Genomic DNA, 24,244 nt, shown 5'->3' with positions numbered 1-24,244 from the left:
CTCGGTCATGTTTTCATGTGTCTGAATCGTTTTGATCAAGACTGTGACAATTTTCATTCCATCAATTCTGATTTCCTTCTTGCTGCCTTTCAAACGACCTTTTTCCAACATTTCCATCACCATGATGGCAGAATACGTTCTATTTTTGTCTCCCTCATTATTATTTTTTTTTTTCCTCCTTGCACTTTTAATTAATGGCAGGATGTTCTCACGGTAGAACTGTCCTGCCTTTTTTTTCAACCCCCCTTTAAGCCAATTACATGTCTCCGTGCACTCAGGCCGATTCCTGGCTTCAAACACACGTTCAAGTGCCGGAACGTATTAGGGATACTGAAATATTATTCCTTCCCCTCCTGCCTTTCTATTTTGATGAATTTAGATTTTTTTTTTTCCAAGTTCAAAGCTCCTTACTACAACCCTTAGTGTAATGCTAAAAAAAGGCAAAATGCCATAGATGGGATAACAACTAAATTCTCTGACTTTTCTTCATCATATAAAAATGGAGCACCCCCTATTTCTTTTTTAAAATCAGGCCCCAAAGTAAGCTTCTCTTGATAGCAACAAATGTGGTTGACATGTCTGTCACAAGTAGACCCACAAAAAAAAAAAAAGTCAACCAAAATTATTTAGCGGCATGCCAGCTGTTTGCTTTTGTCTATTCTCCTTCCCTGATAGTACCTTAAATATCCCGTCTTAATATTTCCCCGCCGGTGGTGTGCAGCCATTGGAAAGCCGTTTTTGCATTAGCCCTCGACGTTAAGTATATCAGCTATATTGGCATGTGCACGACAGCAGAAAATTGAGGGAGGCGTGCACACGACAGGGTGGTAAACGTCTTGAGTGCTGAGCAAGGAGGGATTTATTTTTTTATTTTTTCAGGGCTGGCGGGATGAAACCATAGAAAGCGATTCGCTGAGGCTAATCCCGAGGTGTTCCGTGGCAGGTGTGAACCGTTGCCAGTCATCATTAAGGTGACTCTTAATATGTGTGGCACGCCGACGGCAGTTTTCGAGGGTGGCAGAAAACGACACGTGAATCATGTATGGCGTCGCTATTTGCGTTCAAGGTCAAGCGCCGTGTTGCCCGACATGAGATTTTAATGATCCAACACGGTCGTGCGGTGAAAAGGCCCTCTTGGAATTCCAACGACATATTTTTGAGGGGGCCTTAAAGTCACTAATAGAAAACCAAGGAACTACGTTGAAGTGAGGGAAGAAACTTCATCTGGTCAGCCCATAGCGTTGTTAGAAAGTTAGAAAAAATTATTTGAAGCTGGTGAAAAACTCGGTTCACCTCGCCATCTTTCCGAGGGCAAATGACGGCGAGCCCGTGGACGGCTCCATCTACTTTACCGCGGAGGTGAGACGAGGCGAGGGGGGGGGGGTGTTAAATAAAGTCTCAGCCAGCCTTTTGAAAGCTCCGTGCCGTTGAAGTTATTAACTTTTAATTGTGGGACATCACAGCGGATTAGTTTGTCAGACGGTGTCGTCCCGGCACGCTTTCTCGCGCCCCGCAGCCCTTCTGCTGCGCCGTCTGGACGCCACGAGCTGCTTCACTCACAACGCTTGATTCATTTATGGCAAAGGGAGATTATATAACGGATAAAGTCACTTCAAACATGACGAAAACAAAACTGTTACAAATATGAAATAAAAAAATATTGATGGGGGAAATAGTTTTAGTGGGGAATCCTAAAAATAAATTAAAAAAAATAAAAAGTCAAATAAAATTGACAGTTAAAAAATCTTTTAACAAAATATTTATGTCCACTCACTACAATGTAAAGTTAAAATATTGGAAAAAAATTTGAAACGATGCATCGATCACATCACCTGGCATTCGAACAGGGGTGTGTAGACTTTTACAGGATAGCCACTGGAGCGGATTGGCGAAGCGTCTTCGAGTTCAAAAGTGCTCCGTCTGACTTTGGAGGAGCTCAGCGAGGCGGAACGTGAGCGTTTTAGTCCGTTGGCATTTGGGAGACGTGCGACTCTGAAACGCTGTTGGCTCTTTTGTTTTACAAGGCCAAGTTGTTTCTGTGGAAGGTGACCTTTAATGCCGCATAAAGCGAAGCAAAATGCGATTAGAATACGTTTTTTGTTTTTAATCCATTTTTTTTAAAGATTTGAAGGTGCACACATTTATCAGATGTGAGCACCAAACACTTTTGTGCATCTCTTATCTGTGCAGAGTTTTCCTGCGGGCCATTAATCAGTATGCGGCCGTGCTCAACAAGAAATTTCTGGATCAGACCAACTTTGAGCTGCAGGTAAGAGATGAACTCTTCGACACCTTTATTTTTCGCTCCGGTGGTGCCTTGTGATACGAGTTTCACGTCTCACTCGTATCTCAAAGCGCCGCTGTGTATAAATGTAAATTCTTATTACGTGTTCCGTTTGAGACGGGGCTTTTTTTTATTGTTTTTAAATAATATTATGAACAAAAAGTTGTTAATGAGGGAAAAGTCATTATGAGATTACATTTGTAATTTCTGGCAAAAAAAATGCAATGCACTTGTTGTGATTTAGAACATTTAATCCACCACAAAAAACTTGTGAGTTGTTCAACTGCTACGGAAGAGTTTTTTTTTTTTTTTTTTTCTTCTCCTTCCTGGTTGCACCACCACCGTCTGTTCCTCACACGTGCTTTGTTTGTTGCGCTTAGCTGTGGAACAACTACTTCCACCTGGCCGTGGCTTTCCTCACGCAGGAGTCGCTGCAGCTGGAGAATTTTTCCAGCGACAAGCGAGCCAAAATCTGCCACAAGTGAGTCAAGCCGGGCCATTGGTTTCTTTGTTTTTTTTTTCGTAATTTTCAAATTGGTTACTAAGTGACACAAAAAAAAATATTCTTCATTAAATGCCTTTAAATGCTTGATACAAACAACGAATGCAATTGAAGTTTTAATTAGTACTGCATTTCAAAATAGTTGATATGACTTTGAACCCTTTTTGATGGTGCTGATGTCTCCAGGTACCAGGACATGCGGCGGCAAATCGGCTTTGAGATCCGGGATATGTGGTACAATCTGGGTAATTTCACAAGTACACTCTTTTGTTTTGTTTTGTTTTGTTTTGGGCCTATTGATCGTACTCTGTGGTTCGCCATTTGAGCCGATAGTTTCTGTCAAAATGAGGTCATTGTACTTTTAATAAGCTTTATGTTGTTGTGTCCAGAGAGACACAAGTGGGGACATTGGAATTGTCGACCTCAGCCTCTCTTAAATGTTGCTCGTCTTTGGGTTTTTTTCACTCCGCCCCCCCCCCCCTCCCCTTTTAATTGAAATGATGTCCCCCCCTAATCCCAAAAGGGCCCCACAAGATCAAATTCATCCCCGAGATGGTGGGCCCCATCCTGGAAATGACGCTGGTCCCCGAGATCGAGTTGCGCAAGGCCACCATCGCCATCTTCTTCGACATGATGCAGTGCGAGTTCCACTTCACGTGCAGCTTCCAGAGGGTACATTGGAGATTTTTTATATTTTTTGCTTCATCTATAACAATACTTAACAACATTCTTCATCCTTTGCTCACTAATATTCTTTCTACTTATAATTAAATCTGTGCGTTATTTTTTTGTATGTATTATACTGCCCCCTGGTGGCCACGAAGGAGCAGCACAATGTTCGTTGAATTGAAGCATGAAATCATACCGCAAAAACTGTTCAATTCTTCTCGAGTGCAATTTTTCGTATTGAAACGGACACGGTAACGTGTTGTGCCACTTGGGAGTGAAGGGGGGGTGTCTCCAACGGGAACGTGGGGGATAATAAATGGTGTGTAGCTGCGAGCTGGCTTGGAATTGGGTGAATCTCATTTTGTTGTGTTGCGCCACGATGATCAACAGCGGCGCCGAGAGCAACCTAATGTTCTGCCTCGTTACGGCATAAAATGAAGCTTTTCTGCATGAGGGAAATCCACTTTGCGGCGTATGTTCTGCGTGCACGTGTAGGCGCCCTTAAATGACATCGAAGTGAGGTACAGCGAACCCCCGTTTTTTTTTTTTTTTTTTTGGGCGAGGATATGTTGTATCATCTAGAAAAAAATAAATAAAATTAAAACAATAATTAAACACATTGGGTACAGACAGTGGATGGATTGAATTTATCCAATAATCTAATTATAAAATGTGATTGACAATTTTAAAAGAATTCACTGAACGGGACGAAATTGCTTCATTTTGTTGCGCTGAATGCGAAAGGCAAACTGATCACGTTTGATGGTCATAATTTTTTTTTTTTTTTGCAGTTCGAGAACGAGATCATCACCAAGCTGGATCATGAGGTGGAGGGCGGCCGCGGGGACGAGCAGTACAAAGTTCTCTTCCAGAAGATGTAAGCGAGCTTGCTGACATTGCGCCTGTAGATGGCGCCGAGGGGCTAACGCTCTTTGCTCCCCTTTTGCTCCAGTTTGCTGGAACACTGCCGGAAGCACAAGTACTTGGCCAAAAGCGGCGAGAACTTTGTCACGCTGGTGGTGCGCCTGCTGGAGCGTCTGCTGGACTACCGCACCATCATGCACGACGAGAACAAAGAGAACCGCATGAGCTGCACCGTCAACGTGCTGGTCAGTGACGTGGGCCGACCAGCTGACACATTCCAACTCTTGTCGTTTCTTTTCATTGGAAACGAAAAAAATATTTTTTTTTTTTAAATCAATTAATAAATGAAGATGAAGGCAGCCGTACAAGACCGGATCAGGGTCCTGATGTATGAGGATACATTAATCTGACAGCGCACGTCAATTTTGTGTCGCATGAAAAATTATTTGGAAACAGTTGCTTTTATTTATTTAGATTTTTTTTTTTATAAAAAAATAAATAAGATAAATAACTAATGGGTAATAATATTCACGATTGTCTTTTAATAAAAAAGATCATGTGAGTAAATATAAACAAAAAAACATGTCAATTTAAAATGACTTTTAATTATATTTTATATTTATTAAATATTCATTTAAAATTTTGATTGGAATTAACGACTGCTGTTGTCCTTTTCCTCCACAGAACTTTTACAAGGAGATCGACCGCGAGGAGATGTACATCAGGTAAGCGCTTCCTTCTTTGATCATGACGCCATTTGGGATTTAGAAAAAAATAAATGTCCTTCATCTTCCAAAAGGTATTTGTACAAGCTGTGCGACCTCCACAAGGAGTGCGACAACTACACGGAGGCGGCTTACACGTTGCTGCTGCACGCCAGGCTACTCAAGGTATATGTTTAAAAAAAAAAATGATAAAAATCTCCAAAAAAAAACGGAGTCAGCCCATTCTAGTTCTCAGCGACTCATTTGTGACCGCTACAAGCAGCGCGGCTGGCGAGGTCGGCGGCGGATCAACAGAAATCCTTTTAGCATGTAAATGGCGCGCGCCGGCTGGCGAGGGATCGATGAGCCGCCGCGGCCAAATGGATCGCATTTGTTCCATTGTTGGAAGCAGTCGTCGTTGATGATGAAATCTTTTTTTTTTTTTTTCACCCCCCCAGTGGTCTGACGAGCCGTGCGCCGCCCACCTGACCCAGCGTGACGGCTACCAGGCCGCCACGCAAGGCCAGCTCAAGGACCAGCTCTACCAGCAGATTATTAATTACTTTGACAAGGGCAAGGTAAACGACGCACGACGCACGCGCTTCATTGATCAGGATGCGCGGTTCGTTTTGTTTTGCAAACATTCAAACGCGGTTTTTGTTCTTGTTTGCCTTGCAGATGTGGGAAGAAGCAATCATCCTGGGCAAGGAACTCGCCGAGCAGTACGAGAATGAAATGTTTGACTTTGAGCAGCTTAGCGCATCCCTGGTACGGTACAACATTTTTATTTTTTTTTTTTAAATAAAATTTCCTACTTTGACTTGAGAAAATGGAGTTGGGATCCGATGTACTTGTCACGGAACTGCCCGTCTGTTCACAGCGCAAGCAGGCCAAGTTCTACGAGAACATCGTCAAGGTGATCCGGCCCAAACCCGACTACTTTGCCGTCGGCTACTACGGCGTCGGCTTCCCGTCCTTCCTGCGGGTGAGTAAACGAGTTAACGAGGTGTCTTTTATTTTATTAAGCGAAATATAAAATATATCCAGTTTATAAGTCAAGGCAACATTGGGGAGATTGTCATTGATTCTTTACAAACAGTTGAGCAAAAGTTGGCGAGCAAGTTGACCTCGTCGGCAGACGTTTCCTGTCCTGATCTCGTCACTCCTTCATCTCGATGTCGCTTGTACGCGCCGTTTCGTCCTCTTATCTGAAGAGTTCTGGCGACTGTGTCGCGCACAAAAAGAAAAAAAAAAGTCCCGCAGCGTTAGCGAAGGTCCACTTTGAAGAACAATTCTTCTCGAGTCTCGCTTTGATTCTTTTCATGTGTCCTCGCAGACGGCAAATTGCGCTCGTCTCAACTCGGGCTCTGTCGAAAATGTCCTTTCTGATGACTTTTTGTCTGGCTTTCGCGTCCCTCCCCCCAGTTTCGGTCCACTCCGAGAGGTCGTTTTTGTCCGGTTGCCTGAGTTAGTGAGTTTTTTTTTATTTTATTTTTTTGCCCCCACCCTCCCCCCAGAACAAAATGTTCATCTACCGCGGCAAAGAGTACGAGCGTTGGGAGGACTTTGAGGCCCGTCTCCTCACGCAGTTCCCCAACGCCGAGAAGATGAAGACCACCACGCCGCCCAACGAGGACATCAAGAGTTCCCACGGACAGTGTAAAACGCAACCCACTCACTCGTCCGTTCAATTGTTTGCCCCGCCCAATTTTCTTTTTTTTTTAAATGCCATTCCTTGATGTGTTTGCATAAAGACGTCCAGTGCTTCACGGTGAAACCCATCCTGGATTTACCCGCCAAGTTCCAGAACAAGCCCGTGGCGGAACAAATCCTCAGGTAAGCAGCAAGGTCAAAAAATTGATTTGCATAAAAGCACACGGAGTCGTACGTCACATGAACACCCTTGAGGAGTCGTTCCAGAAATGTCATTTCTGTTCCTGGACGTCCTGCTTGGATGACATCAAGTCCCCAAATCCTTTTTTTTTTTTTTTCTTGAAACGGAATGTTGAAGGCGGCCTTTGCATGCGTGCGTTTGCCTCATCCGCTCACGCGCGTCGCCCAAGTGTAAATCTCCTCAGATATGCGTGGCGCCGAATGCATCCGTGGCCATAATTACAAGCCATGTTTACCCGTGGCAAGCTTTATGCAAATACACCTGGACGACGGCGTTTATCGCGCCGCTGCAGAACCGCAAGCCCGCCTCTTTTTGTTTGCCGCCTGATTAGCATGCGCTGACCCTGACGTCGCTGGCCAGTGCCTCTGAACCGCTTTTGTTCAAGTGCCTCCTGGACTTAATTAAGCCGGCGGCGCGTTCAAATCTGCTCCGTTAATAATCTGTTTATTAGATCAAGAAGTTCCCGCCACGCTTTCCCGCTTCATTCGGGTTCCTTATCAAGTCGAATAAAAGGCGTCAAGCCAGCCAACGAGGCCTCGGTCATCTGATGGCGAGTGTCGTTTGGGAATCATCTTTTTTCTCGTCTCGTCTCTCTTTCAAAGCTTCTACACGGTAAATGAAGTCCATAAATTCCAGTATTCACGGCCGGTGAGGAAAGGAGAGAAGGACCCGGACAACGAGTTTGCCGTAAGTCAGCGATTCACTTCTATTTATTGACATATGATGATCGGAATTGAAATTTTTATTTTTTGTTTTTTTTTTAGTAGATGCGTGTGTGTTTTCATATTCAAAATGTGCCCAAAATGGAAGATTTGCAACAAACTTGTCATTATTTTCTCGTCTGGTGCTTGTCGGCAGTTTCAATGAATGCACCGGAGCTGAAATCCACGTCTTTCGTGTTGTGTTTGCGTGTTCAGAACATGTGGATCGAGAGGACCACGTACACGACGGCCTACAAGCTGCCGGGCATCCTGCGCTGGTTCGAAGTCAAGTCCGTGTGCACGGTGAGTCGCCGCTCGTCCTCATCTGATGAAGTCGTCCAGCCCGCCGATCGATGCGTGCGATTAAGCGCTTTGGACGGCCGTATTGACGCCATCACGAGACACTGGATACGTCCCCTCGCTGTCACAAGAATCGATTCAGCTGCCGCGGGGTTTTTTTTCTTTTTTTTTTTAAATCTTGTCAAGCGTCGCTTGCGATGCCGCACAAAGACAACAGAAGTGCTGGCTTTTGTTTTGCGTTTTGACGGCCGGCCTTTGTTAAAGTTTTAAACAAACTCAAAAGCACCACAATGGAGAAACGCAGCAAAACAAAACAACACAAAGCAAATAAAAGCCTAAAGGCTTTTTATTGTTGCCTTGAAGGAAATTGTTTTTTTTTTTTTTAGCTTTTTCTATAATGCAAAAATATACAACTTGTGAATGTCATTCTCCCCAAAAATTGACATTATATTTGCCCCTCCTATAAATTCTGAAAATATATGACTAAATGTCATTTGAAACGGCTTAGGACGAAATCAGCCCCCTGGAGAACGCCATGGAGACCATGCAGCTGGCCAACGACAAGATCAGCAGCATGGTTCAGAAGCACCTCAACGACCCCAACCTTCCCATCAACCCTCTCTCCATGCTGCTCAACGGCATCGTGGACCCCGCCGTCATGGGCGGCTTCGCCAACTACGAGAAGGTTGGCACGCCCGCCCACAATTTTCGCAATTTTCAGAGTTGGAAATGAAAACAAATGTCAATCAAGCAGGAATTGAACACATTGAAAGCGATGCGACAGATGCTACTCAGTGTTAGCATGAATCAAGCACGACAAATGTTTGGTGCTTTTGCAGCTCTAGTTATTATCTTTATTGTTATGCTTGTAATGTGGAGAACATTATCCCAAAATGTGAGCTAATGCCGAGGTCGCGTCCTCCCTCTGCAGGCCTTCTTCAACGACAAATATACGTACGAGCACCCGGAAGACCAGGACAAGATCGACAAGCTCAAGGACCTCATCGCCTGGCAGGTGCGACTCGCGACGACCCACCGGGAAATGCCCATCGGTGGCTGGTGAAAAGCTGCTCACGTATTGTGCGGAACGGCACTTTAAAAATGGCTGGTCGGGAACAATTTGGGAGCACGAGCGGTTTGAAAATGACTTTGAACAGCAGGCCAATCTCGCCAGTCGCCACTTTGCGAACTGAAGTCTCGACCAAAGTTGGGCGTTGCGCTGAAAGCTCTTCAACCTTGAGCGAGCGAGCGAGCGAGTGTCCACGTGTTCCACAAATAGCTGGCGCCTTTCTCTGCGTACAAAGCGTGTTGCTATGCCGCCACTCGGGCGCACTCAATCATCCTCCATTACGCTCGGCTCGACAAATAGAGCGCCTGGCGGGTATCCTGGGAGACGGGAATCCTGCCGCACGGCGCCGTGTCTCACGCTTCTCGCGACACCTGCGCGGCGTATCAGTCTTGTCGTCCGGTTCTTGACGCCGTTGACCTTCCGGATGATGAAGGTGCGCAGACCCAAAGGAAATCCCCACCACTCGTTTATCTGATCCCAGCAAGGATGGCATTTTCATAGTTTGGAAATTGAAAAAAAAAATCTTTTTGGAGAGGCAGGTGTTGGTATTTTCATATTGTAGATTTTTTTTTTTATTTAAAAAAAAAAGTAATTAAATGTTGACGTTAAAATTTTGGGGGGAAGGTAGGGGTAAATATTTTTTAAAATATGCAAATTTTGGGGGAAAATATATTTGGAGAGTTTAACCAGTTTTTGCAAATATTTTATGGATTATTTAAAAAAAACTTATTTACGGAAAACCTTTGATCAATGTTTTTTTTCCATTCAGAAAATATTTCAAATGTTTAAAACAGGGAGGCGCTTAGTCATGTGTAAAATATTTCTATCATTAAAAAAAATAATAAGGTAAGAAAAAATTAATATATTTATGTATTATCATAAATTCCTTTTTTAAAACTACTTTAAATGTTTTAATTGTTGGGGAATAAAAGAACATTTGGGCTCTTTTTTGAAACGTGGCCTGATGGCGTATGTTTCGCCCTCAGATCCCGCATCTGGCGGAAGGCGTTCGCATCCACGGCGAGAAAGTGACGGAGGCGCTGCGGCCGTTCCACGAGCGCCTGGAGGCGTGCTTCAAGCAGCTCAGGGAAAAGGTGGAGAAACAGTACGGCGTCAAGACGCTGGTGAGTCGGCCTTTCACAGAACGGATCGTCATCATTAATGTTTTCACATTTTACTTTCAAGGAGCAAAATATTCGACAGGCCACACGAATAAACATAAATACCTCTCTGACAATGAGCAACATTTGAAGATCTATAAATAGATTTTAAACTGCTGCGTTTGGATCGTGGCAATCAGCTGCTAACACCACGTAAATACAAAAAGACAGCAGCGCCACCCTCTGGCAGAAAGAGCACACAACAAAAATCACCCGGGGATATAAATCTATTTTGGTTTATTAGAGGTCAGATTTAAAATAGGCTTATTTTTTTTATATATAAAATTGAATGCAAATCTATTGAAATCATGTATTTTTCTTGTAATTGTTTTTCTCTGCTTATTTCGATAAAGGTGCCTGAAAAATGACTTTTTGTTTTCCTCTTTTGCAGGGTTTTTATCTTTTGTAATTGTTAGTGCATTTGTCGTTCCATTTTATTTTAAAATAATTGCTTTGAATGACATACGTTTCATTTTATATATATTAAAATGTCTTAATAGAATCAGGTAAGGAATCTCAATGCTTTTGTTTTGTTTGTTTTTTGTTTTGTTTTTTTAGAAAAAAACTTAGAGCACATGTCGGAAGTAAGTGTCAGCTTTTGTCTTGAAGTAAGCAACTGAAAATGTTTTTTTTTTTTTTTTTGTCTTTCTATCTGAACGCTGATGGACTTGGCAGCCGGCGGCGGACGAGCGCCACGGTTCTCGTCCTCACTCGATGGTTCGTTCCTTCACGATGCCGTCGTCGCAGCGGCCTCTGTCCGTGGCCTCCGTCACCTCCGTCTCTTCGGACAATTCGCCTTCCAGGCCCGGATCCGACGGGTAACTAGCTCCAAAGTACCGGCATGCCTACGTGGATTCATAAGTCCCTACTTGGTCTACATGGTCATCATTACACATAGCATGCGGTTCAATTCAATGCCCGTCTTGGCCACCTGGGGGCAGCATAATGCAGACGTACGAAAATACTGTACAAAGAGCGCAGTATTATCAGTCATTCTTTGCAGAGGATAAAGAGTGTGAGTATTTTTGTATTGCCTGTCTCAATGTGTCATTCAGTTGATAAACTCAAACCACAAGACATGACTGAATATAAACTTTTTTTTGGGGGGGGGGCAGTCCCAGAAGAAGATGACTTGTGATGTTTCTTTTCCGTGATTGTGTTGTTCCAGGTTTTCCCTGGAGCCTCTGCTCCCCAAGAAGCTGCACACCAAGTCCCAAGACAAGCTGGACCGCGACGAGCCCGAGCGCGAGCGTCGGGATAAGAAGAAGGAGAAGCGCAACAGCAAGCACCAGGAGATCTTCGACAAGGAGATGAAGACCACCGAGATCCCGTTGCAACCCGTTGAGGCCGTCATACTTTCCGAGACGGTACGGAGCGTCACGCCTTTTGTTGTTGGATTGGTATCACAGCATCCTTCAACGCTTACATTCTGCTCGGGTCACATTCGATAGGCAGAGAAATAGTGTTGTTATCAACTCTGTCAAGTTCAAATGAAAAAAAAAAAAAACACGCCTACTCAATTAACAGCCGTCAATTAAATACTACTTTTAGTCCTGTAAAACTACATGCGCCTTTATCAAGAATCTTTCTACTGCCTATGTGAGATTATTATTTTTTTTTTTTATTAAAACCTTTCCTTCCATTGTTCTCTTCTTGACCTGCACGCATTCACAGCTGACAATGAGGCGCTCTAATGCAGTCATGCCAGCCTGAAGCTCTGAGCCACGCGTTAGTAGCAACCGCACCTGCACAAAAAACACTGGCCACACTTTCTCAACATCGGCTCTATTTTCCCATCTTTTAGATCAGCCCGCTGAGGCCCCAGAGGCCCAGAAGTCAGGTGCTGAGCCAGATTGTCGGAGACCGGCGCCTTTCGGTGTCGCCGGGGCCGCCCGCCGCCGCCCCGTCGTCAATCAACTCGTCGTCGTCGTCGTCTTCCTCGCCGGGGCCGCCGCCCATCACGCCGCGCAGCAAACTCTCCTTCAGCCTGCACGCCGTCTCCAGTGAGTTGGACTTTCATCTTTAAGTTGAAGCATTTTTAGTTTTCTCATATTTTTGTATTAGTTATAAAATAATTCATACTCATGCGTGTTGTTTATAATTAACTGACCAATTATTTAAGAAAAATGTTTAAAAACTTTTTTAGTTTATTGACCATAAATCAATGACTTGATTAACTACTTTTTGTACCAAAAAAGTAGACAAATGTCAAATTGTGATTCGTGGTCAGATGTGGAGCTGAACGGGGTTGGCTGCGGCGACAAGACGGAGGTCCCGCCTCCTCTTCCCGTCAAAGGCAACACGGCCGATTACGGCAACCTGCTGGATAATCACGACTTTAGCGCGCCAACCGCCGCCGCCACCACGCCGCCGCCGCATCAACGGGTGCGTACGAGTTCAAACGCTAAAAAATACGCAACACTTCCATTATTTAGTTTTTTCTGTTTCAATCTTCAAGCAAATATTTTCTTTCCAAATATTCTCGGTTAACATTAAGAGGCTATTTTGGAGAAAATGTGTGAGAGTTGTGTTCCTCGTGTTTGTGGCGCAGCATTTACCGCCGCCGCTGCCCAGCAAGACGCCGCCTCCGCCCCCTCCCAAGACCACCAGGAAGCAGACGTCCATCGATTCGGGAATTGTACAGTAAGCGCAAAGACGCGGACAACCGAGGCCACCGCAAAAATGACGACTGCTGCCCCCCATCACACACACACACACACTCGAAGATACGCACACATTCCTGGCACTCCCGACCCGCGTTGACAAGATGAATACCTCATTGCAGTCCTTTTGAGTTTTTACCCTTCAAAAGTCATCGAGACGTCATCAACGCTAATGTCCCGATATATGTACAGAGGTTTGTATATATGATTTTATTTTTTTTTGTTTTGTTTTGTACGTGATGGCTTGTATTAACGCATGATTAGATCACACGAGGCATTTTTACAACACAAGAAACAAACCAAACAAAAAAAAAAAGGGTCTGTCGAGTGACTTTTTCTGTTGAAAAGTTCGGCGTGCGCTTGGCGGCTTTCGAAACGTGCGTCTGATTTTCAATATGAACTCTTCCAAATTCACGACTGACACCACTTCTGAATAAACATTCACAGTGTATGGATTTGTCCAGCAAAACGCGTCTGTCGCCTCCTTATTTTTGCCACTTAACGCAAGTTTGTGTTGAACAGAAAAAAAAATTCATTTTTAGATTTGTGACATGGGCGTCATGCGGCGATATCTTCTTAAGTTTATTTACGGTGGCGTAACAAGACGCTGACACAGAACGGGAAACGTCAGAAACAGGCAGGAATGTATTTGTCTTTTGACAACAACTCAACCGTATGTAAAACATTTACCAAGAAGGTTCATGAGTTGTTGCTGTCCAAAAATATTCTGAGGACGAATGAAACCAAAGTTGAAATATTTGGAAGCATGTGTGGAGACAAAAAAAAATGTCACAACGCAACTGTGACGCATGTTGCGACGAGCATCGTGCGATGGGCCTGCTTTGCTCACTCGGGCCTGGACAGCTTGAAGATATTCTGCTGAGGAACTTGAAGTCATCTGTGCAACATTTCAAGCTCAAAAGCAACGGGAGAATGACCCAAAATCGCTCAAGAAAATCTACGAGAATGGTTCCGAAGAAGAAAATAGCTCAAAGTCCGGACCTGAACCTGATTCAAGATGCTGTGGCGTAACCTCAGGAGAACTTTTCACAGCCGACATCCCAGGAATTTGGCAAGGACAAACGCTCTCTTTTGACGCTAATTTCACTATTATGGCGCTCACGCTGCTTCTGGTCCGATCAAATTGCTTGGTGGCAACTAACTGTTGTGTGCTGTCCTTTTGTTGACAAAACAAGTTGGAAAAGCTCCGAGGTGTCAGAATGTTATTGCTCTCAAGTGTGAAGTTTACTAATGACCCTTAGCCCCAATTAACATCAGCTGTTATTACTTTTAACTTACAGGGTTGGGGTGCTAAAATAAAAATTAATAGTTGCGTTTTTTTTTTTGTATAATTTGGAATTTATTTTATCCTCTTGTATTTTAATGGTGCTGTAAATAAATTGAATCACAATTGTTCGAAATGTAATACAGCCAATTTTCCCAATGTGTCATTTAAAAGCGGTTTTATTTTATTTCGCTTTTTTTTTTTTTTTGCTTCTGGTGTAATTAATTGTATTGGCGCCGAGATGCTGAAGAAAAACAAACGGTCTCAAAAAGCGTGGCTCTCTGTGCTAAAAAGGAGATGGTATCATCTTCAAATGTTGATGGTATCGGTGCTCATTGAAAGGCAGATTGGGCGCGATTGAAAAAGGGGAGGTGTGACCGACCCCCTTTCAAAAAAAAAAGAATCTCGCCGGGGGCTCCACCTGGCCCCTTGCCCATAAATACGCCTCCCTCGCCGGGATGGGAGTTCACTTGAGTCGGGAGCGCTTTGCCGGTGGTTGCTGTTGGTTTTGTTTCTTTGGTTTTGGATTATGAACACCTTCGGACCGCAGCAAGTCTCCAGCAGCCAGCAGAGCAGCAGCGGCCACCCCGCGCACGACCTCCTGGACATGGCCGTGTACTGCGACAACTATGGCGTCTACCAGCACCAGAACCTGCACCACCTCCATCACCCCCAGAGACCCCCCAACCACCCCTCCGGCTACGGCTTGGGCGACTACGCCGCCCCGCCCACCAACCCTTACCTGTGGCTCAACAACTCCCCCGCCTCGCCTTACCTGCCCTCTGCCGCGGGCGGCGGCGGCGGCGGCGGCGGCGGCGGCGGCGGCGGCGGCTCCACCTACCTTCAGTCGGCCGGTTATGGCTCCGGCGGCCAGCGGCAGCTCCTGGGGGCGCCCGGCGGGCTGGGGGGCGCCGACTTGGGCTGGTTGTCCATCTCCAGCCAACAGGAGCTCTTCAAGATGGTCCGCCCTCCGTACTCGTACTCGGCACTGATCGCCATGGCCATCCAGAACGCGCAGGACAAGAAGCTGACCCTAAGTCAGATCTACCAGTACGTGGCCGAAAACTTTCCGTTTTACAAGAAGAGCAAAGCCGGCTGGCAGAACTCCATCCGGCACAATTTGTCCCTCAACGACTGCTTCAAGAAGGTGGCCCGGGACGAGGACGACCCCGGTGAGTGCCGTTCGCTTCCATGCGTTCATTTGAACCCTAAAAAGTTTGCGGAAAACACGTTTAGATGTTAAAATCCGTAGGTTAATAAAATGCACGTTTTTCATCATTGACTTATTCGTGGATATGGACAGCTAATCCCCGCCTTTTGTCTTGCATTTAAAACGCAAATAAAAGTTGTTTTAATTCATTTATTTATCCTTTTTTTTAATGCTTCTGTTTACTTTTCTCCTCCCAGGCAAAGGCAACTACTGGACGCTGGACCCCAATTGCGAGAAAATGTTCGACAACGGCAACTTTCGTCGCAAGCGGAAGAGGCGCGCCGACTTGAGCACCGCGGCCGACCAGCCCGACTCACTCGCCCAGCACAAGCACTCGGACACGGCCAGCCTGCTGAGCTCGTCCCCGCCCAGCCTGCGCGCGTCCCCGCCCAGCCTGCGCGCGTCCCCGGCCTCCACGGAGCCGCGCTCGTCGCCGCCCAACTCGGCCGATCACAGCCCATGCTTCGCCGGCTTCGTGTCCGGCGTCAATGCGCTGCTGGCGGTCGGAACCGAGGCCTCCTCCAGGGCCCCCGAGCGGGACTTCGGCACCGAGTTGCCCCAAGGCCGCGAGGGCATGCCCGGACTGGGCTCCTTCTCGCCCGCCTTACTTTCTGACAGCAGGCTGAACTATTACAATCTGAGCAACCACTTCACTGTCAACAACCTCATCTACAGCCGGGAAGGAACTGAAGTTTAATGTGGACTCAGATGGAAAAGTGACTATAATTTATCTCATTTAAAGTAGCCACCTGTATTTTTAATTTTTTAATTTTGCTGGTGTGAAAAAGACAATCTCACCTTTTGGACTCAAACATTTGTCCTGGTGCAAAATGCAAAATGTATACAAATTATTTTTATAAGAAAAGTGACGTGTTTTGTGTTTTATTTAAACTCACATTGACGTTTGAATAAAAGCCTTTTTTTATTGGACCATGTTCTTTCTGGTGTTGTCTACATTCACACTTTTTATTATTCCTTTTTATACTCGGTCCATAAAAAAAAAAAAAATCCTACCAGGATGTCTCCGGTCAAGTGGCTGTAAGTCATCAAAGTGTGTAAAACCGAAACATTTTCCGCCTGTCACCCCCAATCGGCCCTCTAAGCGCCCCCCCCCCCCCCAACCCCGCCCCGGTTCACAAGTTCAGCTTTTTGTCTCTGGCACATTTCACGTGGACCTGCGGGGAATATTTGCACCTGTTGCCGAACATCACGCATGAAGCCTGCTCAATCCTTTACGGAAGAGCGTCCATCCATGTGGAGTTTAAGTCCCGCAAAGTGGACGAAACGCACCTCTCGTCGGCGGCGGGATAATTGAGTCCAGTGAGGCGCTGCGTGAAAAGGAGAATGAATTGACGAGCACAAAGGCCGCTTTGGCATCGAGAGCGCTCCCCTCCTGGGCTCCGATGAAAATATTGCAATCTGAAGATGTGGGAACAAACCATCCCGGACGTCGCTCCCACCCGGCCCGAGGACACCTTTTGTGCCATTCTCTGGAAACAAAGCGCAATGTCGGGTGACATTCCAAAGTTTGCACCCAGAAAATGTTTATTTACTTCTCGTCCCCGCTTGGTTAAAGCCCCCGTGAAGTGAAATGAAATTGTCTCATCTAAAATCATCTAAAAATGTAATCATTTCTCCCCGCTTTGAAGATCAAACCCAGGTCAACATCTAAGTCCATGTTTGAGCCAGAAAAATATTTTTTAAGCCTACGGTTGGTGCAATATAGCCCAACAGGGTCGTCGCGGGGCTTTTCCTCGCAGCAACCATGAGGCGCTCTAATGGCACCACGCCAACACAAAACGCATCCGCATGCTGGTTCTCATGCCAGTCGGCTATTTTTTTTCTTACAAAGGATTCTCCCTTGCCCATCTTTTATTGTCTTGGTGATGTCAGCGCACGGATGTACAACGAGGCGCTCTAAAGCAGCCCCGCCAATTGTGGCTTGTGCAGAAGTGGAAAGTAGCACTTGAGGCCGCGATCTCGTGAAGGCCCCAGAAGTTAAGTTGTGCATGTGCTGCGTTGAAGACGTGATGACAGGTCCCGGAGCTGGAAAGATCTGGAATATATGTATGACTGCAGGGGGGAGGGGCCGGGGGTCTGCATGAGTGACAGGTGAGGAGAATGTCCGTCAATGTGCGTGACCTGATTGGGTTTCATCACGCCGCCTCATCCAAGGCTCGTAAAATGGACGCATCGCGAGGATATGCACATTTTTGGATGCGTTTGAGTGACAGGAAATGGATGTTGTCTGGCGGGGGGGGGGCGGGGGGGGGGGATTTGTGTTTTCGTGGTGACAGCACACAGCTTGAAGCACCTGCGCGCTGTCATTGCCTGCTCTTTGCAGACAGGAAGTGGTGACAGATGACACAGGAAGTAGCTGCCCACCAGAGTGAGGTGGGTTGGGGGGAGGGGGGCGTTGGGGGTTCCTTGCTGGAAATGACAGTGGGGGGGGGGGAGGGGGGGGGGGGTGCACACGTCTGAGTACTTTGAACTACATTGTGGATTTCACCTGCTCCCATGCTGCACTGCGTGTATGTGTGATAGTGCCCCCCAGGAGACAACCCCTCTGCCCCCCTCCCTCCCCCACCATCAAAACAAAACTCCCCTCGGGCCCTAATGAGACCCCCTACCTGCTCTTCTATTATGAGGGAGAGACAACAGAGGGGAGACAGACTCGGGCTCAGCGACCTGGCCAGAGGACCCCAACAGCCCCCCCCCCCCCCACCTCCACCCTCTCCCCTTCTCCAACCATTGCCCCCCCCTCTAAAATGACTTCTGAAAAGTACAGTTTAAAATTTGACTTGCATAAATGTTGTTTTTACTTCCCACCACCGGTTGCTTGGCGCACCACAATAACGCAAAATGCTTTGTAATAAAGCGGGCCTCCGAGCTCATAAAGCAACGACATGATTTTATTATTTTTTTTTTTAATAAAGCTGACAGCATAATAGCTCCATATTCCAGTCCGTACGTCCTGTCACTATATTTAAGCGTTCATCTCAGGCGCACCTTTAATGAAGAGCGCAATTGACAATAATGACAAGGCGGCGCCACATAATGACGCAATCATAACGTTGTCAAATTAAAGCCGTCCATCCAACTGGAATGGAACGTCAGCATTTTTACAAGCAGACTACATTGCCGTATCAGATTCCAACAGAGTTGGCGCACCCCCTTTTATCCGCCAAACTTTAAAGAGCAAATTTTCAAGCAAAAAATGTCGGGGCGCAGTCCAAACTTTTGTAAGGCGCACCCCCCCAAAATGTGTAAGAGAGTTGGCACACCCCTTCACCGCGAAAAAAAAAATGTTGAGCAGTCTGTTACAAAACATAAATAAATAAATTCACCACACAACCCACAAAAATATTATTAAGCAATTTTCCCCCCTAAAAATTCAACCACGCACCCCCTTCAACATTGCTGACAGAATTGGCGCACCCCCTCCTCCGACAGATTTCCTTGACTTTTGACTATTTCTAATTGCCTTTTTTTGTTTTCCAGCTCTTACGTTGGTCCGTGCTCGAATGGGTGCGCTCGTTGCGATCTAGGTTGCCGCCTTGAAGCTGTGGCCATTTGTTTTTTTTTGTTTTTTTTTTTGCTTTGGCATTCCTGCGTTGAGCGATGGTGTCACACTTAAAGGATTGCAACGCTTTCAGGGACGACGGCGGCGTATTAAATCTACGAGGCGAAAGGAGCGGTTTGATCGGCGTCGGGCCGCCGTCCAGAAAGTCAGCAGGAGGTGCTGCGGATGTATTACAACTTTTGACAGCGTTTACGTTTGCGCGGCCGTATTTCACGCCGTCACGCTCACCTGTACTTGATCTTTTATGTCTGCACGCGTTCAAGTCGCAAAGACGCGACGGGATAAATCACGGCCGATGAGCACCACTCAACACGTTCCCATACAGCTCCGGTTTTATGGCGTCTCCTCCGGTTTTTGATTTCGGGACGGATGGACCAGAAGGGAGCAACTTTTGGTGGATGTCATTTTGGAAAGATCACTTTAACCTCATTGTGAAAAAATAGTGGTGCGACGTCTAAATTCTGCCGTTCATGTTGTAATTTTGCCACTTTTACGTTTCAGTGAAAAATGTCAATCACATTTTTTCATCTTTCTGGGAAAAAAAAATCCTGCACTCATCTGGTTACATCTGACACTTAAAAAAAAAAAAATTGACCTGAAAAATGTGAAAGATTTTTCTCATTAAATTTCAACTCGTCATAATTGCAATTTAAATTTTTTTTTTTAAGATAATTGTCTTTTTTCAAATGGGTATAATGCAGACAATTTTTGTATTTTTTTTTTAAAATTGTTGTTAAATTCTGACTAGAATTGTATCATATTTTCTATTACAGCAAATGAGAAACTCAAATTTTCTTCTCCTTGGAAAATTGCCCCCAAAAAAAACCAGAACAATACTGAAAATATTTCAACCTAATTTTGTTTCTATAAATAACATTTTCCCCCCATGTGAGACCAAAATTAAAACATTTCTTCTTCTGCCGTCTGTCCACCGAAGATGTCGGCGCTTTTAAAGGTGCGGTTTCCAAAGCTTTTCGCCCTTCGGCTGCACGCTTCCACATTTCACGGCGGCGTCCAAAAAGTCACGGCTTTAAATGCTTGGGAAGTCATCAGCGGGAGAAGGAAAAAAAAAAAAAAGAAAGAAAGAAAGTCCACTAAGTCGTGGAGGAATTTCCTCCCTGGGGGATCCGTGAGTGATGTCCGTCTCCTCCCAGTCCATCACGGCTGAAATCGGATCACTTGACACTCGCTTAAGTGACTTCAGTTCCTCGCAAACGTGCGCGGCGCCGCTTCACAGGAACTTGCTCTTCCGACATTCGGGAATTATTTGGGCCACGACAAACAGCCCCAAAAAGTTGTCTTCATTCGTCTCCGATGAGTCAAATTGACACTTTTAAAGCACAAAGTAATCCATTTGATTGTGTTACTTAAAAGAAAATGATTTAATTTTTATTTCCTTTATTTTATTATAAACTGTGAATAGGAGAACAACGATTATTTGGTCCTTTTGGCCAAACCGCTGCTGGTGTCGACGTCGCTGCCATCGTAAATTGTTCCAATCTCCCAAAAAAAGTTTTTGAAGAATCGGCCAAACAACAGCTCGCATCTTCAAAAACTTTGTAAGTGTGATCACTTGTATTTTTTATTTTTTTTGCGAAGGAAGGAAGGCCGCAGATAAGGCTGTCTTCACCCCGTGCGTCACTTCATCACCTCGCCATCGCGTGTCAACGACGGACGGAAGAGGCGAGCCGGGACGCCAGGGGACGGATAGCGGGTGGAGCTTTCACACGGACGACGACGACGACGCAACTTAGCGTACGAGCAGCCGGAGCCGACTCATAGGGGTAGGGGTGGGAATCCGGGCCGAGGGGGAGGGGGGTGCAGTCGCTCACCCCGGGGCGACACTCGGGCCTCACATCGACCCCTCCATTGTCATCGGGGCCCGACTCGCCATCCGCCGCGCTTCCTGCCGCCGCATTCTTGCTGCCTGCGAGACCCCCACCGGCAGCGGCGCGGCGGCGCGGGCTAACTTGTGAGCGCCCCCATCTTAAGGGTGATGTATGGAACGCGGTAACACGACGCCACGGATCCCGACCGCAAGAATAGGGGCCGCGTGTAAACATTGGAGCGGCGACGCGCCCGTTTCTTTCCGAGCAAGATTGGCCGCCGATGCGGACGCAAAAAACCACATTGAGCGTATCGGAGATGTTTGGAAAGGGGTTGCCCGCAGTTGTCAAGAGCGACACTGAAAAATGTGCAATTTGCATGCCAGGCCACTAGGTGGTGATGTGTTTAGAAGACTTTTTACGGTCTTGTGGCTTTTGAAATTGTGCAAATCAATTTTGTTTTTGCGCAAGTTACGTTATATTGAGGGGAAAAAGTTCATGAATTTGTAAATGGAAAAAGTTAAAGAAAAAAAAATCTATACTTTCGAGAGTGGTTTCTTCAAGTTTTCAAACACGACCCAAACTTGTATTTGACGCTTTTCCCCAAATGACTTTCTTCTTGGACGTTGCCTCTAGCGCCACCTGTTGCCCGGGCATGCACTTGTCGCCCTCCTCAGCATAGTGCTACACCAATGCGGAATCATTTGACTTTTAAATTGGGGGGGGGGGGTCAAGCCCCCCCCTTAGGGAGTGTAGCCAAGGCAGCGGTCTGCCGCGTCTGACTAATTGTGGAGCGAGGGCCGAAGCCGAGCTGCGACCCCTCAAGCTGTCAGACGCCGTGTCTCCACGCCTCCTGCAGGGCGCCGCCATTGTTGGGGGGGGCAAACGCCATTTTGTCTCCGGCGTCTTGCAAACTTGCCACCGAGATTTTCCAAGGAACCCCCCCCCCCTCCCACCACCACTTATTTAAATAATACAAGACAAGAATTAGGCGAACCCACAAACTACGGCTCGCAGACCCCGAAGGTCCGTTTTGGGGAGCGCTGGCTGAGAAGGTCAAATGGCCGCTTCCTGTGCCAAATGCGGTTGCAGGATTGAGTTGCACGCGCTCATTTGTAGCCGCTTGATGGATGGAGCGGCACTCGAGGAGCCCTTCAGGCTTTGGCTGCGGCCAGCCAGCTCCGTTGGAAGGGATGATTGACAGCTTTATGGCCCGGCTTCTCCAAGCCATTCATAAACATCAATTCGGGGGGGTCGAGGGGGTCTTCGGCACTTCTGACAGAAGCTGACACGTCGTCGTGAAGTGCTTATCAGGTGTCCGCTTGCATCATGGGAAACACAAAAGAAAGAAAAACATTTGGAATCCAAAAAAATCACAGAGATTGTCATGTTTGTCGGCTAGTTTTTCTTTTATTCATTAAAAAAATGGATAAAAATGGAGCCCCATTTTTTTATTTCGTTATTGTCATAATGTTGATCATATTAATGGTACTTTTGCACTTTTGAATTTTTTTCCCACAATTGTAACCACAATTTCTTTTTTTTTTTTTTTTTGCTTTGATACCTATCATAATTATAAAAAACATTTTTTTTACTTTTGCACCATTTTTAAGAATGTATTCTCTGACAATTTTAGTACAGCTGCTGTGGAACAAACTCGCACAAAAAAAAAAAAGTCTCGTTCGATAATTGCTTGCGACAACTTCAAATTTTTTTCGCCTGTCTCAGTTGCAAACTTCAACAACGCCTCACTTGATGCATTTCTTGCCCAATGTTGTCTTTTATGCCCTCCAAACACGTGTTCAAGGTGCTGCTCTCCAGGTTGCTCACCTTCTCTATCTTTGCCATTCATCTTAATTTGTCACTGAGGGCTGGGAAAGGGGGAGGGGGATGTGGGGGGGGGGGGGGTCGAAGGGGGTAATTGCACCCCTGCTGCTCCATTATGGTGTCATTCCTCTGTTAACAGGCGATAACATCTTCTCCAAAGCACCTGAAGCCAATTCTCCACTTTACCCGCGTGGCCCGGACACGCGCGCGCGCACACACGCATACGCGCACACGCACGGAAAGCAAGCCAGACCAGCCGCCAGAGTGGACTCAAAGTGGATCCGAACTGTTCCTGTGAGGCCAACAAGCTTGATGGATGGACGAGGAGGAAGGCCAGCACTTTCTCTGCTGATTGGCAGCTGTGATGGATGACGTACACGCACGCGCACACGCTCGCGCTTCTACGCACATTATAGACACGCACGCATCGTGAGCTTTGATTTGAGCTCGATTGGCGTCTTTTGATCTGACAAAACCTTCACAGACGCTTTGATAACAGAACAGTTCGAACGTTAAAGACAAATTATTATGGTTATTGCATTATATATTATATATTTAATAATTTCTTTTAAAAGATCTCACTTAAAATGTTGAATGTATTTCTTTTGAATCATTTTACTTCACGCAAAAAACCCTTTGTATATTATTAATCATCCTTTTTATCCATCCATCATCCATTTTTAATATTGTTCCTCTTAAAAATTGTATTTTTCTTAAAAGCATTTTTGTTTTTTTAATTGAAAAAAACTTAACTTCAAATAATTTAATAATTATCTACAAGTGTGATTTTATGATCTTGTTTAGTTCTTTTAATAATCACAACTTTAGTTATTTTTTTATCTATTGCTACATATCAAAAACACTTGATAAAGATAAACTGCAGATTACAACACTTGACAAAAAAAAAACTAAAGAAAAAGCAGTGAAAAAAGCAAAAAAAAAGTGTATCAATCCAATTGTACCTAATGGAGTGTCTCGCAGTCTCCCTCCAGAGTGGTTGCCCCCCCCACACACACCGACCCCTCTTCACCCCCACCACCTGCCCTGCAGCTGGAGGTGTCCATTTCACATTGCCGGATCGCATTTCACAGGTACCAAAAAAAAAAAAAAAAGTGTCTCTCACTAATCCTATCACATAAGAGCGTCTTCGTTTAATCCCGAAAGCTTCCAAAGAGAGGAAGAGATTAGCGAGCATCTCTGATTTTGTTGTTTGCAATAAGGGGGTTCGCTTTCAATGCTGCTTTTTTTTTTTTTTTTCCTCCACTCTTGAGTGCCCACGTGAGAAGATAAGTCATGAGATAAAACGGCTCCTGCATGCGCTGGTTGTGAAAAATGTTTGAAGCCATGCGAGAGGCCAAACTTTTTGGGACGTGGGCTTCGTTTCATTTGCGGAATATCATTTGTACAGTCCAGCTCAAAGAACAATGAACTTCAAGTTTGCCTCATGTGCATCGACTGACAAATTTGGAGCACTTACTTGTGGCGATAGATCATCAACCGTTGTCCTGATTTTGGCAGCTTTCCTTCGGATCATTTAGAGTGCCTCGTTGTTGTGCTGTGAGTGTGAACGTTACGGAGAGAACAGCAGAAATGCAAGGAGGGAGGAATTTTATTTCCAAAAAGTGCAACGGCACAGGTTATGGCTACTTTAGAGTGCCACGTTGTCGGCCTTGAGTGCCAACATCGCGGAGAGAAGAACGTAA

At 45.7% G+C, this 24,244-nt stretch overlaps 2 protein-coding genes across 2 annotated transcripts in view; both read left to right on the top strand.

The window, feature by feature from the left end:
• Window positions 1–14,254, top strand: part of dock1 (dedicator of cytokinesis 1) — a 58,915-nt gene extending 44,661 nt beyond the window's left edge. Inside the window, exons 30-52 of the mRNA XM_088283986.1 lie at window positions 2,191–2,269; window positions 2,665–2,765; window positions 2,973–3,031; window positions 3,310–3,458; window positions 4,247–4,332; window positions 4,408–4,564; window positions 5,004–5,044; window positions 5,119–5,209; window positions 5,482–5,601; window positions 5,702–5,791; window positions 5,904–6,008; window positions 6,541–6,682; window positions 6,778–6,859; window positions 7,520–7,604; window positions 7,835–7,921; window positions 8,427–8,603; window positions 8,850–8,933; window positions 9,974–10,111; window positions 10,823–10,965; window positions 11,316–11,514; window positions 11,952–12,150; window positions 12,378–12,532; window positions 12,699–14,254. Coding sequence (XP_088140112.1) covers window positions 2,191–2,269; window positions 2,665–2,765; window positions 2,973–3,031; window positions 3,310–3,458; window positions 4,247–4,332; window positions 4,408–4,564; window positions 5,004–5,044; window positions 5,119–5,209; window positions 5,482–5,601; window positions 5,702–5,791; window positions 5,904–6,008; window positions 6,541–6,682; window positions 6,778–6,859; window positions 7,520–7,604; window positions 7,835–7,921; window positions 8,427–8,603; window positions 8,850–8,933; window positions 9,974–10,111; window positions 10,823–10,965; window positions 11,316–11,514; window positions 11,952–12,150; window positions 12,378–12,532; window positions 12,699–12,794 — 2,665 coding nt within the window. The 3' untranslated portion in view covers window positions 12,795–14,254. The remainder of the gene's footprint in view (window positions 1–2,190; window positions 2,270–2,664; window positions 2,766–2,972; window positions 3,032–3,309; window positions 3,459–4,246; window positions 4,333–4,407; window positions 4,565–5,003; window positions 5,045–5,118; window positions 5,210–5,481; window positions 5,602–5,701; window positions 5,792–5,903; window positions 6,009–6,540; window positions 6,683–6,777; window positions 6,860–7,519; window positions 7,605–7,834; window positions 7,922–8,426; window positions 8,604–8,849; window positions 8,934–9,973; window positions 10,112–10,822; window positions 10,966–11,315; window positions 11,515–11,951; window positions 12,151–12,377; window positions 12,533–12,698) is intronic.
• A 39-nt stretch (window positions 14,255–14,293) lies between these two features.
• Window positions 14,294–16,235, top strand: foxi1 (forkhead box i1). Its single transcript, XM_088283988.1, has 2 exons — window positions 14,294–15,267; window positions 15,503–16,235. Exons 1-2 carry the CDS (start codon window positions 14,625–14,627, stop codon window positions 16,000–16,002), a joined length of 1,143 nt encoding a protein of 380 aa, XP_088140114.1. The 5' UTR covers window positions 14,294–14,624; the 3' UTR covers window positions 16,003–16,235.
• The last annotated feature ends 8,009 nt before the right edge of the window (window positions 16,236–24,244 follow it).

Source organism: Idiotropiscis lumnitzeri, chromosome 20, assembly GCF_059441095.1.
Source record: "Idiotropiscis lumnitzeri isolate Australia: NSW breed Sydney's pygmy pipehorse chromosome 20, RoL_Ilum_1.0, whole genome shotgun sequence".
NCBI lineage: Eukaryota > Metazoa > Chordata > Actinopteri > Syngnathiformes > Syngnathidae > Idiotropiscis > Idiotropiscis lumnitzeri.
Note: the sequence above shows the minus strand (reverse complement) of the source record. Positions and strands in the feature narration are given on the sequence as shown.